Genomic DNA, 19,408 nt, shown 5'->3' with positions numbered 1-19,408 from the left:
AATGACTTGTTCATAGGACTGTAATTGCTAGTATTAAACAAAGCTTACCTATGGGATGTCACAGGTTTTCTGATGCATCCCTCTAATGACACACAGTTAAGGAAATGTCTAAAGATAAAAACTCCCTCCTTGCATTTTATGATCATAACCAGAAAATGGTTTTTTCCCATGAAATTTACACTTAAGTGATCTCTATAATCACATTCCTAAGCTCTAACTCTTTGAAAAACATCAATTTAATCCCTTTACTAATAACTACTGAGACATGTCCACATGTTTTCATAGTTTTCCTGTTATAATGTAACCATGACAGAGAAACTATAACTTAAGTAATAGAATTTAACTCAGCTAAGATTTATTGAGGGCCTATGATATGCCAAGCATTAAGGGAAGTGCTAAGATGAGTTAAGTCACAGTTCTTGACCTCAGGAAAGTTATAATTCATTGGGGATTAACAAAACAAAACCAGAAACTGATGGTTAGACTCAGTCCTCCCGTAGAACCCTTATGTCCTGATTAATGAGGAATGAGGGTGCACCTCCCTAATTCTGAGGCTCAACAAATTCCTTATCTTTATTCTCTGATCTAGGCACTCCAGCTCCAGATTAGGAGTTTCAGAGAAACTGCTGAAAAGCTATGTAAAAATTGTATTTTTATTTAAAAAATGATATATGTAAGGGAATTTGGCAACTCTATATAACATGAAAGTCTTCCCATATTCTTCCTCGCATGAATCTTTTTTGCTTAAAGAAGGAACTGCCACCTCCCCCCAACCTCTGTTCCCTGTGGGACATACCAGATGGTCTCATCATTTAGCTTTTTTGACTACCAAATACTTTTCTGTGGGACTCATGTGTGGTTTTTTAATTACATCAGAATGTCATTTTTTTTAAGCCCACATAAAACTGAATGTAAATATGACTTCTAGTTTAACACTAGATAACTAATTTCAAGTGGTCTCTGTTCTTTGCACTTCCAATTCCCCACATCTAGCATGCTACAAACATCCTGTTGCTTCAGGTCAAATCAATGTTTATTTGATGGAATCAAAACTATGTGTTCTTATGCCAGAAAGAGAAATTGAAGAACATTTTGGCTGAATTGTGTGGGTTATCCACAGTACCACATTCTGGTTTAAATGATTTCATCACTCAGTCAAAAAGCTACCATAATTTCAGTGGTTTTCCAGTCACAGTCAATAAAGTAAAAGAAACAAACACATTATTTGCTTATCTTCATGACTAAGCAAAAGTCTTGAAGGGAGCGGTTAGGAAGCTACCTCAGTAACTTAATAAATGTGCAAAAAAATACTAAGGACAGAAACCATTTATTCAGAGATAGGAGATGCTAAGTAATCAATAAGGTTGTAAAAGAAAAGTTTTTGTCTAAATCAACTATATCATCCACTTAAATCCTATTTTAGGTGCTAAGATAACAGAACTCACTTAAAATTTTTTTGTTTCATTTTAACATTCTTTAGAAAATTTAGAGTAGGCTAGATATTTTATTTGTCTTGTGTCTTACCTTGTGGCAACAAGAGGGTAGCTGTGACATGGCGATGCCCAGGCATCCCTCGTCCATGGCATACAGTCATAAAGCAGCAAATCCTTCTCAGTCACAGCCATGAGAACCGGTCTCCACTGCTGTCTTCCACCATCTAGTTTTGCCTGTTACAATGGCGAAATCCAGACAGCAGAACTAACGTTAATGATATGCAGTTGTGCAAGTCCCTTCAGTAATGATCTAACATAGTGGATCTCCATTATTTCCCCAACCATATACTCTAAACATCAGTATTTTTCAAAAATTTTAACAAGAAATACATTTTGCATCACAACCCAACACACATATAAATAACTGAATTTAAACATTTCCAAAACAATGTAATGTCTATATTTTATGCAGTATACTATGATAATTTCTATTCTAGTTTTTTTTTTAAATGCTGATGACCCACTATGTTGTATTTTGGAAAACACTCATATAAGCTGTTGAGAAAGACTTCCCCATTATACTTAGGAAGTTTATGCTTCCATGTCAAATGCACGATTACCTTTACTTGCATAAAGTTCATTGATCTCTGTGAAGGTTTAAAAATGTAGGAAAACAACCACTGTTTATCCATATTGTCAAGGATCCAAGTACCAAAAGCAAAAGGCTATGTTCAAGAAAAGCCCTGGTATCATCAAAATATTTACCCTCATGAGATAAGATCCTTGAGTAGACAATGTTTAACAGCAGTGTAATTTTAGCACTGATCCTTCAGCTCACTATCACTGATGGATGGCTTCAACGAGAATCCAAATTGATGAATCACTATCCCTTAAAGAGCTGTCTCAGAGCCACTTTTTATTTTCTCCTCCTTAATGACTTCGGAAGGTAATTTGAACATGTTAAAGCATCTTAAGAATACATCCTACAATCTGAAAAGTGGACTATGTGCTCCTGTTCTGTTATAACATCTACCACTGGGACTCTTTTCTCCCAGCTAGTGCCACCTTCTGATTCCAAGTGTGGAAAGTGAATTCCACCCAGTGAAGTGACCCCGGTTCTAATGTGTGCTGAAAGCACAATATATATGAACTGACTTTGAGAAGTCAAGCAAAGTACTATAGAAATAATTATACTTTTCTTATTAGTGAGTGTACATTTCTCTAAGACTCTATATTAGTCCATGGGTAATTCTATAATATCTGGATGGAAAATAACATCTCTAAAGAGATTCTCTGGATTCTTACATTTTTGGGTCATAGGTACCCCAAAGGGATTTCTAGTTTATGTGCACTATTAAGTCTTTGTCGCTGAGACTGTTTGGGATAATATATCAATAGGGAAAATAATGTAAGATCTACTTTCCCAAAGGATTAAAATGATAATCTGATTTTTTAAAAATTAATTACTCCCTAACTGGTAAGAAAGAGATTTTGAAACCTAGATCAGAGTATATGGATTTGGAAATCCTAAAGTAAGTTTATTTCTTCCCAAAGAAGATATTTTAGGCTCTATAGGAAAACTGCTAATGTCAATATAAGTAATATCCAATTTCAAGAGAGAAAACTTTTTGTCCAACTAAAAATTTTTTAAAGGTATTTATTCTGTAGCTCTCCCAAGTCCTTAGTTTTTGGAGAATATCTCTTCCCTCTTCTACTTACCACTGGAAAATAATGAAACCTCAATTTAAGTCATTCTGTTTGCCTATTTGCCTTAACTTATAAAGATACAGTTTGCTTTTACTGGAGGCAAATGCTGCCCACTACATATAGCATGTGATTTCGGTTGTGGTATCAGTGCAGGCAGCCTGGGGCTCTGCTACTGAGGTTTTGGCTGGAGAAAAAAGGGACACTAAGGTTAGGGTTCTGGTTTGCTATGTTTCAAGACCCACGTATCCATTTACAGGCACACACTTTGGCCAAATCAAAACCTTCTCCAAATTTTATTTTCTAATAAATAGAGCAAGCAGCACTAAAATGAAGAAATACTAACAGTTATTACTCATCCCCTAAACCTCTTAATCATATAAATCTTTTTGGTCAAGTGACATACTTCTGTTCTTTATTTCTTTTTATAATAGAAAACACAGAGAAACACTAAATAAACCATTTCTCTAGTACAAATTTGAGTCTTTACATATTTGAGGAATTATCAGGGACAAAATAAAAACTGTGGAAACAAACCTTTCTCTGGCTGTTGGCTTTTCTAATCTGTACTCAAATGCTTAAAAATACTGGTTTTATAGATCATTCATGTTCCCCCATTTAGTGTATTTAAAGAAAATTCCCTTTCAATAATACAACCAACTGAAAGGTAAATTCTCAGTCACATAAAAAGTCAGTATCAATAGCGGACAGAAGTCCCAATGCACAGAACAGATTAATTTTCATTTACCACGTGTCTGTATTATAGGTTTTCCCTGTTTCAAGCAAGCTCAATTTATGACAATGTGAAGTAACAAAAAGGAGAAATTAAGGAGAAATTATTTAAACTTAAATACATGAACCTTTTTAAATTTATCTGTCCTAAATGACTATATTTTCTAAGTACAACTGAAACAGTTTCATTTACATGCAAGCTTTTCAGGAGATATATTTCTTGCCAGAAGAAATGGTCACCTATACTAAACAGGTTACATGATCTGAAATTATCTGACCACTTTCATACTCACAAAATGTCTTATAGTCAGAAAATGCTCTGACATTTACCTAGTCCAACCTTTATCAGATACATACGACCATAATACCTCTGAGAAATGGTATCCATTCTTGCTTGAACACCCTATTCTGAGAGCAATATTTAATTTGGGTAACTCAAACAACTACTTTAAAAAGTAAAAATCAAGAATATTTTAGAAATTATTTAGTACCTTGAAATTAGTTAAGTGGTACTGTATTTGAAATGGTGGAAATTTTCTTCTTAGTATGATTTCCCAACCCTGAAGTTGTGTTCTTTGACGAGGTTTTATAATTAGTGACTTGTTTGCTTGCTTTTTGTATGTATATACAGAGACAAAGAAAAAAATTACTGAACATCTACTATGTACAAAGCATAAGGCTAAGTTCTCTGGTGGCAATGAAGATTTTGAAAAAAATGTGCTCTTGTCTTCCAAGAACTCACAACTGAGTGGAGGAAACACATCTAATACGGTCCATAAAAGACACACTGTGAAGAATTGGTGCCTTTATTTTTCTCCTTTCTACTTGTTTGTATGTAGCTTAAACCATATTAAGTTCACTTTAAAAGTCTGGCAACTCTCATACATTGTGGGAAATCTAAATTAGTTCAACCCTGATAAGATGCATTTGGGCAATATTTATTAAAATTACAAATGCATACACCCTTTGTGGTAGTTTAAAAATATGTCAATAAATTTTTGCCCTGGCTGGTGTGACTCAGCTGGTTAGGCATTGTCCCACAAACCAAAAGGTCATCTCTTCGATTCCTGGTCAGGGCACATGCCTAGGGTGCGGGTTCGGTCCCCAGTGGGGGTGTGAAGTTTTATTATTCACTAACACAAACTTAAGAACCAAACATATTCAGATGCGTGGGTTCCCTTGTTAATCTGCTCTACCTGAACTCGGCAACTGAAGGGTTTGGACAGTGTATGTGTAGAAGGACAAACTATAAGGTCATTCATTTGTAATGGCAAAAGGTTACAACAACAAAAGTGGGGGAGTGCTTATTTAACTACAACCACACACAGGAAAGCAAACCGTTGTAAAAAAGAATGTCCTCTGTTCAGTGATATGGAAAGATTTTTTTTTAAGATTTTATTTATTTATTTTTAGAGAGGGAAGGGAGGGAGATAGAGAGAGAGAGAAACATCAATGTGTGGTTGCTGGGGGTTATGGCCTGCAACCCAGGCATGTACCCCGGCTGGGAATCGAACCTGCAACACTTTGGTTCGTAGCCTGCGCTCAATCCACTGAGCTATGCCAGCCAGGGCTTGGGAAGATCTTCAGGACATACTGTTTAATGAAAAAAAGCTATAAAATAGTGTGCATAATAAGCTATCTTTTTATGAGAAAAAAGTATATATGTTCATATTTGTTTTTATTTGCATAGAAAACTCTCAGACAAAGCACTAGAAAGGAATGAAATTCATGGCCTCTCTGGGGAAACAGGGTGGGAAGTAAGTGGATGGGGGACAGGAAAGAGTAAGACTTTTTACCTCCCTTTATTCTCATTTTTGAATCATGTAACTGTGGTACTTTTTTAAAATCATGAAGATTTCTAACATTTTTGAAAGCATGAAACAATTATCACTTGATCGAGTTTTTCAACTAGTGCATAAAAAAATAGAAACAATGCTAAATGTAACTAAAATACTAAAACTTTCATAAGTCATAAGTATTTATACCATGATTTTCATTAGTTTCTTCTCTGCTTATTCTAATTATGCTTCTTAGAAATGATCACAGTAAGTAATTCTGTGTTCTAATTTATTATAATTATTATTTGAAATATTCATAAAATTTCAGACTTGACAAAAGGAATAGATTAGTGGAGTCCAAAATGGTCCACAACACAATCGCTGAGGGCTACTGAACAAGATCACCAGGACTCACGATGGATCTACCAAACCAGAACTCTGTTGAGATGGAAGGGTGGGGGGCAGATCTGGGAAACTACTTAAAACAAAACAAAACAAAACAAAACAAAACAAAACAAAACAGAAATAAAAGAACAAACCCTCCCTGGGCCGATACTTAAACAATCCCTGTCCACTTACACACACATGAGGGAACCAGCATACAAAAAGATGAAGGAACTTCCTAAAATAGTAAAAAACAGAACTAGCTCTTGAACCTTCATCTCCGAACCCCAAGTACAGTCTTCTTTTTCCAACTCCTTCTGGCCCAGCTGACAGTGAAGGACCCAAAAGAAAAAGTATGTACCATAACATCACATAGAACTTTTAGTCTCCCTTACATCAAACTTGGGTTAAGTTCTTCCTTTCCCTTCAGCTAATATCCACCTAGGTTTTCTTGTTTCTCTTCTTTTCATTTTTCAGTTGTGGAAGACATTTGTCTAATGGCTTGTAAAATATTTTGTATATTTTATACTTTTCTCAGAGCAGCGTGGATAAGCCTGATGCCCCTGAAAGTCTGTCAGTAGACTAGCATAGGGGCTGGGAAATTATGACCTGTGGGCCAAATGCGGCCCACTACTTGTTTTTGCAAATAAAGTTTTATTGAAACACAACCACACCTATTCATTTTCATATTGTCTATGACTGTCTTCTTGCTATAATGGTGGACTCAAATAGTTGTGACACTATCTGGCCCCTTTAGAACAATTTGCTGATCTTGTTCTAAAATCATGAAAATTGTTCTCTGTCATTAGGAACAGAGATTGTAAATAAGAAACCTCCTTTAAGTTATGTTGTAATGACGATATTATCATGATGGTCAGTTTTTCTGGTGGAGGTGATAATTAGCAACAAAGAGCTAAATGGTAGGGAGGAGAAACAAAAGATCTGTATGCTAGATATCTAGGACCTGACTACATGATCAATATTACAGATACATGAAGTCTGTAACCTGGATAGCCAGGACCTGACTTTATGATAAATATGATATATGGGAGAACCATCCTGGCTCTGAATGGCAACCAGAGGGGACAATGCCCTACCTCCCAGCCTACCTGTTCTGCCAGCCAGGCAATGTGCTTGACCTCCTTGCTGCCTCCTGCTGTACTGGTTGCACCAAGCATGGCGTTGAGTTCGGCCAACACCTGTGGGAGGAGAGCCATTATGTTGGTGTGGATGGCTACGAACCAGGAGTGGGCGGTAGCTGTGTCCTTGCAGCGTAGGATCAACGTGTTCCTGCTATCGGGAGAATGTAGTTCTATCAATCTGTGTGGAAAAAGAAAAAAAAGTGAGCGAGATCAGACTGAGTCATCAAACCTGCCAGTGTTCAACATACATTACTAGAAATCTATTTTAATTTTACATTCCAGAATAGAGATACTTTCTCTTAATTCCATAGGGTCCAATTCCAGAGAAAACCACATATGGAAAGGTAATCGTCAGAAAGATGAACTTAACTGTTGGGTCTCTTGTTTCAATGTGTTAATGCAGTGACCTAGGATGAGGGAACCTGTTGTATAGTTGTATAAACCATAAGCCTTAATTTCCATGTCACAGAAATGGAAAGCATGCTTGTTGACTCTCATAGGCACATTGTAAAGAAGAAACTGAGATAAAAAATATATATATTTAGAAAATACCTTATGATACATCATTATATGATGTTGCTAGGTAAATAAAACCTATTGCCAAATAGTGACGTGAAATTTCCACTGTGTGAAATAAAGAAGAGAGAAAATAGCTAAAGAATATAATTTTTTCTGAAAACTTACAACTGTTCTTTAGTGTCTGGGTAACATTACATGATTAAATCATGTTGAGTCATAACATACTCAAAAATAGTTAGAAAAATCATTAATTTAAGAGTTCTTCAATTTCTTTTTAAAAATATTTTATCTTTATTTTTAGGAAGAGGGGAAGGTAGGGAGAAAGAGAGGGAGAGAAACATTGATGTGCAAGAGAAAGATGTGCATTGACTGGTTGCCTCTTGCTCGCCCCCAACTGGGGACCTAGCCTACAACCCAGGCATGTGCCCTGACTGGGAATTGAACCAGAAAACTTTCAGTTTGTGGGACAACACCCAATCAACTGGACCACACCAGTAAGAGCTAAACACACATTACTGAGTACCTACTATATGTCAGATACTGTGGTAGATAACTGGTATTGAAGATACAGTGGTGAAAAAGATAGAAAAAAAATCTCTGCACTCATTGGGTTTATAGTCTAGTGGGGGAAGGAAGAAATTTAACAATTAATTAATACATAATTACGGGTTATAAAAAGTGCTTCTATTAAGAGCTGTGATGACTACTACTATGTAGTTCTTGACTAAAAAGGCCTCCCAAGATGGGAGTAGCAAAGCAGGACTGCAATGGAGGCCTCTGTACCTCTGGGGCACACCCCCCAGCTGGTGTCATGCTATAACACAGGTCATAAGCACAGCCACCTGGTACCTATCTACTCATCCACTCACATGCTCTCCCACTGGAGTTACCCATGTAACTACTTTGAAGATAAATACCAAGGAGCACAATTATTACTGGGTCATATGGTAAGACCATGTTTAGCTTTGTAAGAACTTGCCAAACTGTCTTCCAAAGTAGCTGTACCATTTGGCATTCCCACCAGCAACAAATAAGGTTCCTGTTGCTCTGACTTTGGCCAGTTTAATAGGTGTGTAGTAGTATCTCATTGTTTTAATTTGTAATTCTCTAATGATACATGATGGTGAGCACCATTCATGTGCTTTTTGCCACTGTATTTCCTTTTGATAAGGTATCTATTCAGATCTGTTGCCCATTTTTTAATTAGGCTGGTTTCTTATTGTTGAGTTTTAAGACTTTGTTTATTCAGGTACAAGTCCTTTAACCCTTGATCTCATATGTATTTTACAAAGATTTTCTCTCAGTCTGTGGCTTATGTTTTCATGCTCTAAAAGTGTGTGATGGTTAATTTTATGTGTCATCCTTGAGTAAAGAGTGTCCAAATAGCTGTCACACATTGTTTCTGGGTGTGCCTGTAAGGGAGTTTCCAGAAGAGATGAGCATTTGAACCAGCAGACTAAGTGAGGATGGGCCTCACCACCGTTGGTGTAGGCACCATTTGACCCACTGAGGGGACGAATAGAAAAGGTGGAGGGAGGGCACGCTTGCTCTCTGCTTGAGTTGGGACAGCCATCTTCTCCTATCCTTCCACACTGGCACTCCTGATTCTTGGACCTTTGAACTCAGACTAAATTATACCACTGGCTTTTCTGTATCTTTTATAGAGCAGAAGTTTTTAATTGTAATAAAGGTCAACTTAATGATTTTTAAATTTTATGCATTGTGATTTTGGTGTTGTATTTAAGAAGTCATCAATGTTCTTTAGAGAAGATTTCTTAAAAAGGGATTTTTAAAGCCCTGGCTGGCGTAGCTCAGTGGATTGAGCTCGGGTTGTGAACCAAAGTGTCGCAGGTTCAATTCCCAGTCAGGGCACATGTCTGGGTTGCAGGCCACGGCCCCCAGCAACCGCACATTGATGTTTCTCTCTCTCTCTTTCTCCCTCCCTTCCCTCTCTAAAAATAAATAAATAAAATCTTAAAAAAAAAAGGATTTTTAAAAAGCATAATCCTACAAGATCTGGGAGAACAGAAGTTATAAAATTTTGGAAACTGGCAAGCAGGCAGAGGAATTAAATGACTTATCAGATTTAAGAAAGGTGGGGAAAGTCAAATCCCAGCCAATCCATGTAGTAGAATCCCAGAGGCTGGGGAATTAAGGCACTAGTTACCTCTGCAGGTGGGAGTAAAGCACACAGCTCTTAGTAAGTCAAGGGGCTGACTCAACGTCTGTGTCAGCATTCACCCAGAGACCAGTGACTACCCCACCCCCAAATCAGCAAAAGATTCAAACTCATACTCATCCCACCCAACCGGATGGAAGAGCCAGTAATGTCCTTAATTCAGACCCTTTACTGGCCTGATTGTTTTCTACACAAGCTAATTATTCCCACCTGGTTGCTTTGGCACTGTAACCACCTTCACATCCTTTAAACACAGGCTAAAAGTTCAGCCATAAAACCATGACAAGAAATTTCTTTCACTCCTCCTCCTGGCCTACTTAGCACTACAGATAGGAATCAGTTCATCCTTCTCTGGGCACAAAATGCTCACCTTCTGAAAAAGCCTTTTCACCTCATACAGTTCCTGAGACAGTGTCTCAGACACATCTCCCGACACACTCTAAACTCTGAAAATCCTAATGTCAAAGACCCGAGTTGTTAATAACTGGAAGAATGGAAAATAAGTCTATTATAAAATAAAACTAAACCTGATTAACAAGGATACACTAGGCTAGAAAAAGACGAAAACAGGCAGTAAATTAGTTCCCATGTCAAGATCGTCAATTTTTCATGAAGAGAGAAATTTTGCAGTGTTTTTAAAAAAGGGATTGTGAACTAGCAAATTACATTAGAAGAAAGAGAAAAGAAACTCCAAAATCCTGACGATTCTAAGATCCAGAAGAATCTACCTTTGAAGAGAAAGCCCCTCTATATCTGATAAAGGGGACAAAGTATTTCCTAAAGCCTACTGCTGTTTTAAAAGAAAAATTCATATGAAAACTCTTCTAACAAAAATTTGGAGGCAGTCTGCCAGTAATTGTTTCGGTCCACAGGAGAGGGGAGGAAACAGCCACGGTGCAAAGAGTTTTGGCTTCTAGTCAAACCACTGAGGATTTCCTGAGAAATGCAATTCCATTTTGATCATATAAATCAAATCAATGTTTAGGTACACGGAAGCATAGGATTCTATAAGTCTAGTCTTCTTATTTCTTCTGTTTAGTAAAGTCTTTGACATAATTTATGTGTTCAATTTAGTAATAATCATATTGTTTTATATGTCATAAGCCAAAATTTATCTTTTACATGGAAAATAGCCAGTGTGAAGATGCTCCAGACATTGTGAACCAGCTCAAAGGAAACAGATTTACATTTCTAAAAAGCAGTGTTTAAGAACACCTTGTCCTTGCTAGACTCCACACTGCCCATAATGCTGTTTGCTAAGGAATGGGCTCATGTTCTCCCCCATTCTTCACCATTATTTATTTAGCTTTCAATTTCCTGAATGAACTGTTTATAACCATCAGAAGCATATAGTGAGGTCTTGAGAACTCAAGGTGCGGGAAGACAATACACTTCCTCCTCCTCCTTACTTACTCATTCTGATGGTCAGTACTTCCTTTTTTCCCAGCTCTGGATAATGAACATTAAACTAAGTAAAAGTAGTAAAACGGAAGAAAAGGAGGCTTCCCATTCATGTCAAAGTTTTTCATTTAGAAGGTAAAAGATGAACCACAAACAGATTCCTACATACCCCCTACAACAGTTAATATTAGGAAGACTGACATCACTAATGTTGGCAAGGATGCGCAGCAACAGAAACTGCCCTGCATTGTTGGTGGGCATGTAAAATGGCACAACTACTCAGGGAAAAAGTTTGGCTGTTTTTTAAAAAAAGCTAAATATACTCCTACCTACCCTTTGATCCAGCAATTCCACTCCTAAGAATTTACCTAGGAGAAATTAAAGTGTATGCCCCCCAAAAGAGTTGTATTAGCTCCAAACTGGAAATAGCTCACGTGTCCATCCACACGAAAATGGATAAAGTGTGATATGTTCATACAACACAGTAGTACTCAGCAATAGAGAAGGGAAGGGAGAGAGACAGAGAGGGAGAGAGGAACATCGATCTGTTGCCTCTCGTATGCACCCCACCTGGGGACCAAACCCGCAACCCAGGCATGTGCCCTGACTGGGCGTTCAATGGGCAACCTTTCACTTTGTGGGACAACACCCAACCAAGTCACACCAGTCAGGGCAGATGGACAAATCTTAAAAACCTTACAAGGAGTAAAGAATCCTATCACAAAAGAATATACATGATATGATTATACTTATATGAAGTTTTAGGACAGTTAGAACTAATCTAATGATAGAAAGCCTGAATAGTAGTTGCCTTGGGAGGTAGGAGAGAAATGAGTGTAAGGGTCACAAGAAAGCTTTCCAGGGTGATGAAAATGTACTGTATCTTGACAGGCCTGCGTTATATAATTGCATGCATTTATCAAAACTTATCATTTGCACCCTGGCCACAAATTGATTGGCTTAGTTGATTGAAGCATCGTTCTTTGCACCAAAAGGATGAAGGTTCCATTCCCTGTCAGGGCATGCACCTAGGTTGCATGTTCAATCCCTGGTCGGTTGGAGGAGTGTATGGGAGGTAACCGATTGATGTTTCTCTCTCACATCAATGTTTCTCTTTCCCTCCCTTTCTCTCCCTCTAAAATCAATAAACATATCCTCAAAAGAGTGGGGATTAAAAAAATTAAGATTCGTGCATATTATTATATATAAATATTATCCCAAAAAGGAAAAAACTTTAAATGAAACAGTGAACTCTCATTATTTAAATGCATGCTCCCTGGCTGGCGTAGCTCAGTGGATTGAGCACGGGCTGCAAACCAAAGTGTCCCAGGTTCGATTCCCAGCCAGGGTACATTCCTGGGTTGCAGGCCATAACCCCCAGCAACCGCACACTGATGTTTCTCTCCCTCTCTCTCTCTCCCTTCCCTCCCTAAAAAAAAAAAAATGATAAATAAATCTTAAAAAAAAAAGTAACAGGTTACACAATTGTTTAAAAAAATGCATGCTTAAATATTTAGAGGGAAGTATATTAATGTCTGCAATTTACTCTGAAATGCATTAAAAAAAAAAAAACCTGGATTGATAGATGGAAGGATGGGCCAATCTGTGATAAAGCATGTATAGAAAAATGTTAATGATAGAATTTAGGTGGAGGGAAAATGAGCATTGATTATAAAATTATTTTAACTTTGCTACTAGTTTTTGAAGATTTTCATAATAAAATGTTAGGGAAAAAAATAAAGAATGATGGGAAACCACATGTCTACCTATGGCTTAAAAACAGATTCATAAGTATATTCCAGATTAGGGAACATCTAAGCCTATTTCTTGCTCAGAGTTTTACAAGAGACTACGTGGAAGATAAAGATTTTCAAACAGAAACACAATCAGTTATATAAAGCTGTAATTTGATAAGTGTCTTGGTGACATGTGTCCTCATGAAACTTATTTTTGCTGTTTCTATAGGAACTGTATTTTTTTTTGCATGGCTTTAAATGTTGCAGCTGTGTCACCTGCCATGACATTTCCTTTGACAGAGTGGAGATAAACTTAAGGATCAAAGAGCTCCAAGTGATTTTATAGATACTATCTTATTTATCCTTGAAGGAGTTCTAAAGAGTACAGTTGAGCAGTGATTATCATGTCCATTTAACAGACAGAAAAAAAAAACAGGACGACAGAGAAATTAAGGAACTTATTTAAGGTCACAAGGACACTAACAGCACCTAGAATATATTGAAAGCTCATTATGCCAATTTTACAATCATTCTCTTATTCAATCCTTATATAACCTTTCATTTTATACAGGAGGAAACTAAGGCTTCTGGAAAACAAATAGTTTGGCCAAAGTTACAAAGACATCATCCTAATTTCTGTTTAATTAGTCGATAGTTCTGAACATTTGTTTCTGCCAAGACAGCATGGATGCTCACATTCCTGTGGGTATAAGTTATGCATAATTTTGTCAGGCACCTGTAATTCCATTTCTTTGCTTTTCCTCTGGAATGCAAGTAAGACTGATAAAGGAATAACCTTGACTCTATCAATTTACATTTTACAAAAAGTTAATTATTTGCAATTTCTGGTATTTCAAATAAAAAGTTGAAACAAATCACTTTGCAAGCATTAAGACTGGGACTCCAGCTCTGGCTGGTGTGGCTTAGTTGTCCCATATAAAACAACTAAGATATAGAACATTATCATCACCCTGGAAAGCTTCCTTTATGGGGCGTCATCCCATAAACCAGAAGGTTACAGGTTCGATTCCCAGTCAGGGCACATGCCTGGGTTGCAGGTTCAGTCCCTGGTCAGGGAGCATATGAAAGGCAACTGGTCAATGTCTCTCTCTCACATTGATGTTTCTCTCCCTTTCTTCCCCTCTCTCTGAAATCACTAAGATTCTTTCCTTCTAACCCTATTTCACTCCCCAGGAGTATATACCATTAAGTTTCTTGTGTTTGTCCAAAATTTTTCTATATATGTACTGCACGTGTATGTGTGAAATAATTTAAACATGGAACACCAAAAATTATTCTCATCTCAGACTGATTTTTCCTCTGTATAATTTAGGCGTATTATAGCATAATATTATGCATAAGTAATACTGCAGCATGTCTTAAAGTTTGCAAGGCTGTAAGGATGATGTTCTGCTCAGGTACAGCTCACCTGTTCTCTAGATCCGGCATGCTTAGGTTTCTAGCAGCAAAGCACATTTTGAGAGGAATGACCTTCCTGTCCTTGGTGCTGTTCTGGTGTTTTGGAGAGCCAGAGTCCTCACTGCCACTAAAGCTTGGTGACTGGGGAGCTGCACCTTCCCATGGCAGATCTGATACTAATGATGGCTTCTTGATATATGGCGTTACTTCTCGGATGAACTTGACTATGAACAAAAATCAAAGAAGAAGATTAGTATTTTTGCTTCCTATAAAAAATGACAACTAAAATACACACATTCATGAAATATCTGTCATGAAGTAAAACAAAAAACACTAAGTTAAAGAGCCAGCACACAGAATCTTAGGTCTGGAGGGTCCTTTAAGAGCATATAAATCCAAATGAAATAGCATCAGGCTATTCTAAAAACATTAACTTCTGAGCTTGCATGTATTGTTCCATCTGCTTAGGAGGACACTCCTTTCCCCCCGCTGTCTGCCTGGCCAACTCTACTTAAGAGTCACTTCCTCAGCAGCCTTTCCTGTCTGCTCTCTCCAGGTTATTACATTACACCTCTGTAACAACCTCTTAGAAGAACCCTGGGTTGTGATCCTTTTCTAAAACTTGTGTCCCCTGCTAGCTGTTGAGTTCCCCAGGGCAGCGGTTATGATTTATTCAATCTTGGCATCCGATATTTAGAACAGTGTCCGTTCAATAAATGTGTGAAGGGACAAACCAGTAATTAAATTCTTGAATTGTCGCAGTAGCTGACCAGCCCCGAATGAATCTCCTGGTGTAGATTCAGTACCCCCAGAGACAGCGCCATGTAGCTTTAGATGAGTGAACGCTTAAAAACCTTGAAACTTCCACTTGCTGGTTTTCTGTCTATTGAAGCCTATAGAACAAATGTCTTCCACAAGAGAACACCTTCAAATATCTGAAGACTGAGATTATCCCTCTCTCTCTTCTCTGGGCTGAGCTAAATATCTCTAGTTCAATTTTATTCAATTCAATCAACATTTTTAGCTACCTACCAAGTATCAAGCATCAGGCTAGGCACTGAGAAACAAGCGTAAATGAGGCATGGACACTGCCCTCAAGGAATGACCAGTCCAGTAAGGAAGACAGCTATGTAAACAGACATTTACAGTTTTGAAAATAAGTACAAACAAGTAGAAAAGTAAGTGCATTCAAAATAAGGTATTTCCATTAATAGTAGCCCCGAGTTAAAATATACCTTTTAGTAGATGGGAAACTTTTTAAAGTTCAGTTTTAGGAATCATATAAAATACTTCTTTTATCTCAAGAATGACTGGCAACTACCGACATCTGAAACACAGTGCTCTTATTTCAAAAACCAGATAAACCAAAGATTATTAAAATCTTAAATAGCACTAAAATGTAAATAAATAGTTGAATGCAGATGAATCAGTCACCATTACCTCTGGTAACATCAATATGTTATATCGTATTCTACCTCCCTCTCAAATTCCAAAGTGGTAGGTCATTAGAGTAGACCTCGGGAATTGAAAACTAGAAAGATATTATCATTATCAATGATTAGTATAATACCTAGCATTAACATTTTATAGTATTAGAAGCTTTATAAGCCTATGAAATTTTACTAATAAATAGATTACTAAATCTAAAAACTAATCAGCCCTGATGCAATTGGTTGGGCATCGTCTGGCAAAGTGAAAGGTTGCCCATTTGAATCCTGGTCAGGGCACAGGCCTGGGTTGCAGGTTTGGTCCTCAGTCTGGGCACATAGGAGAGGCAACAAAGCAGTATTTTTCTCTCACATCGATGTCTCTCTCCCTGTCTTTCTTCCCCTAGCGTCCCCTCTTTCTAAAAATAAATAAAATATTTTTTAAAATAAAATAAAAATAAAAAACAATCAAATGTTTCTAAAAACATAGCTAACAACTGTCTTTAAAATAAATATTCAACGGTGTAAAAGATTTTATAATAAAAATGCTAGGTTTCTAGCAACCCAATTCCCATCCCTGGAGGCAACCATTATACGGTGTTCCAGAGATACACTGGTTATGCTAAGCATATGTAAAACATGCGTGAATATATGTATACACACAGTTCACACTGTTCTGCACATTGTATTTTTTACCTAACAATATTAATAATAAAGTCTTTTTTATAAGCCTAGCATTCTCCAGCATGATGAGGTGGTAGTAGAGAGGCCTTTGGAATCATACTGACCTGGTTCAAACACTTACTGTACTTGCTACCTCAGAGCTATGAGACCTCACTTGCCTGTTTTGAGGTCCTCATCTATAAAATGGGAGTTCACATTAAACAAGTCAAAATTCGAGGCATATATTAAACATTAGATAAAATAGTAGGTGCTTTTTTCCCCATTACTAAATTAGAAAGTTGGAGAAGTTAAAACTTTTAAACAGCAATGAATAGAAGTAAAGTTATTTTTATAAGTCATTAAATAAGATCTATTAAAATTAAGTATATTTCTAAAAAATATAATAGATCATAAAGCATCCTTTTAAAATTATGCCAGCATTTAGATATAATTTACATGTGTTATATATGTGTGTGTGTATGCTTTCTATGCATACATATAGTTATACATACAGTTATAATATATGTATTTCTAAGTGGAGAGAGTTAAAGCTAGCTAGCTGCCTCAGGTCACCAAGGAGATTTTTTTCATCCTAGAAAAATGAGCAGAGTTGCAGCCAGTATATCCCTTGAGCAGCTGACTCAGGCATTTCAATACATGCTTTAACTTTGTACTTTCAAAAGAGGATTAGATCACAAGAACTTTGGCAGAAATTCCTACAGTTTCCAGTCACTGCCATGGCAGAGACTTGCTTTTTTGAACTATTTAAGGCAGTATACCAGCTATTAGGCTAACAATTGGGGGAAATTAAAGACATCATAAATGACTAATCTTGAATATTATAGTGGTTAGAAAGGACCCTGTATGATCTACTCAGAAGTTCACTCAGTCCCACAGTAGCATCACTGAACTGATTATTGTACACATTTAAATAAAACAGATGCACATACACAGCTTATTGCATGGCTTTCAGAGAGCAATGAGTTTCACTCGAGTTGATGACAATGATGCCCATCGAACCTGGCCATCTGTAATGGCTGAAGAACTGTGAATACACATCTATTTCTAAATCACCCGAGATTTGGGGAAGATGGAAAGTTAATGGTCCTGTTTTAGTTCTATACTTAGACCTTCCAAGTTGCCACAGTGCTTTAACCTGGATACCTGAATGAATAAGCAAAGCTTCTGTACCACCACATGGCATTCAGGTCAACTCAGAACCCTCAACATACAGGGTCTGGCACAAATAACGCCCCCCTTTTTTTAAACAAAATCTTTTATTATAAAATCATAAGCATGTAATTCTGTAACATAACAATATCACACTCGAGCACACCATATGACATTTTAGGTGACATGTTCAAATTAAAACTATAAATTATTACACTCATATTATTTCCCCACCAAATATACTCAAGCACGCGTTACTTCTGTTGGACCCTATATTTCAGAATTATTTCATTTTTCTTGATAAAGACCATCCTCAAAATGTTTAATTGAACACTGATGTTTGCAGCGTTTTAGGTTAGGTACTGAAGTAAATTTTCTTTCTTCTATGTACTGATCACTCTTACTGAAAACGAAGGGGGCCCTGGCCAGTAGCTCAGTTGGTTAGAACATCATCTCACTACACCAAGGTTGTGGGTTTGATCCCCAGTCAGGGCACATGTAAGAATCAACCAATGAATGTATAAACAAGTGGAACAACAAACTTAAGTTTCCTTCTTTCTCTCTCCCTTCCCTTCTCTCTCTAAAATAAATAAATAAAAATTAAAAAAAAAAAAAGAATAAGAAGGGGGCTTTCCCCTACCCTAAAAGCATTGTTGTAGCCCCTTCTCTTTAGAGAAATAAAAACATACATGTGTTATACATCCACCTGGAAAGATGTCTGGAAGGATTTTCATCAAAATATCAATGATGCTTATGTACAGGTATCTTTCTTTCTTTATATAGTTCTGTATATTTGAAATTTTTATGAATCCATATCATTTATACCAAGAAAAAAAACTTACTTGATAAATGAAGAAGACTTATTCTTAAAACCATCCTCAAACTTCAAACATGGAACCACCTTAGAGTGAAACCTGGATGAGCCTTCAAAAACCATAATGCACTGGATGGGATCCAAGAGCCAAAGAAGTGGAATGGGGAAAGTCCAAGTTTTATGGCAAGGGCTAACATTATCATAATAAATGCTCTAACCGATTCTTACTGAATTCCATACTCTGAGGAATACGGTTACAGGGGGGCCATGTATTTTAATGAGATACACTGCTATCCTGGTTTTGGAGCATTAGGCAGCAAATGATTTTAAATGGAATGTCACTTAAAAGCGACGTCCAAAATATACTTATCCAAAATATACTTCACAGTCAGACATAGGCTATGGCTGTTAACACAAATATTCCAGTAAATCAATTACCTTTCCATATAAACATCAACCTCTCATATAATCATTATTTTCCTTTTTATCTCTAAAAATTATCTTTTTCTTAATCCCACCTGGTGACTTATTACTATGAGTTTAAGTGACACTAAGTGGGTCAGACAATGTGGGGAGAGTGGTGCCATTATTTTCCCTGCTTTTGCAAGCAAGTTTGTTCCTGGGTTATCCTTAGGGAGGAAGAGCTGGCTTTTCCTTTTGCTCACAAATGAGTTATGTTGACATCACTGTTAAAGTATTCTCCCAAGCGGTTTTTCCTTAACCGCATCCCAAGCTCCTCCTCCAAATCAGGAATCTGATAGATGGCCACCAAAAACATTAGGGAGGAATTACTTCCTGTAAAAAGACATTTACACTGTCAACTAGCAGGTGTCTTTCAACTAAGGTCTCCTGACACTTGGGGTGTGAGCAGACTGCAGTCTAGGTTTTGGTGATGCAAACCCTGAAT

The 19,408-nt window shown here is 37.0% G+C and overlaps 1 protein-coding gene across 1 annotated transcript in view; it reads right to left on the bottom strand.

Moving 5' to 3' along the window:
• The window catches only part of SNTB2 (syntrophin beta 2), an 88,515-nt gene that overhangs the window by 30,515 nt on the left and 38,592 nt on the right, over positions 1-19,408 (bottom strand). The window contains exons 2-4 of the mRNA XM_028501875.2: positions 14,438-14,651; positions 7,141-7,351; positions 1,525-1,667 (exon numbers count right to left, since the gene is read on the bottom strand). Of these exons, the coding sequence (XP_028357676.1) occupies positions 1,525-1,667; positions 7,141-7,351; positions 14,438-14,651 (568 nt within the window). The remainder of the gene's footprint in view (positions 1-1,524; positions 1,668-7,140; positions 7,352-14,437; positions 14,652-19,408) is intronic.

The sequence above is a fragment of the Phyllostomus discolor genome, chromosome 12 (assembly GCF_004126475.2).
Source record: "Phyllostomus discolor isolate MPI-MPIP mPhyDis1 chromosome 12, mPhyDis1.pri.v3, whole genome shotgun sequence".
Taxonomy (NCBI): Eukaryota; Metazoa; Chordata; class Mammalia; order Chiroptera; family Phyllostomidae; genus Phyllostomus; species Phyllostomus discolor.
The sequence above is the reverse complement of the archived record's forward strand: the minus strand, read 5'-3'. Positions and strand labels throughout refer to the sequence as shown.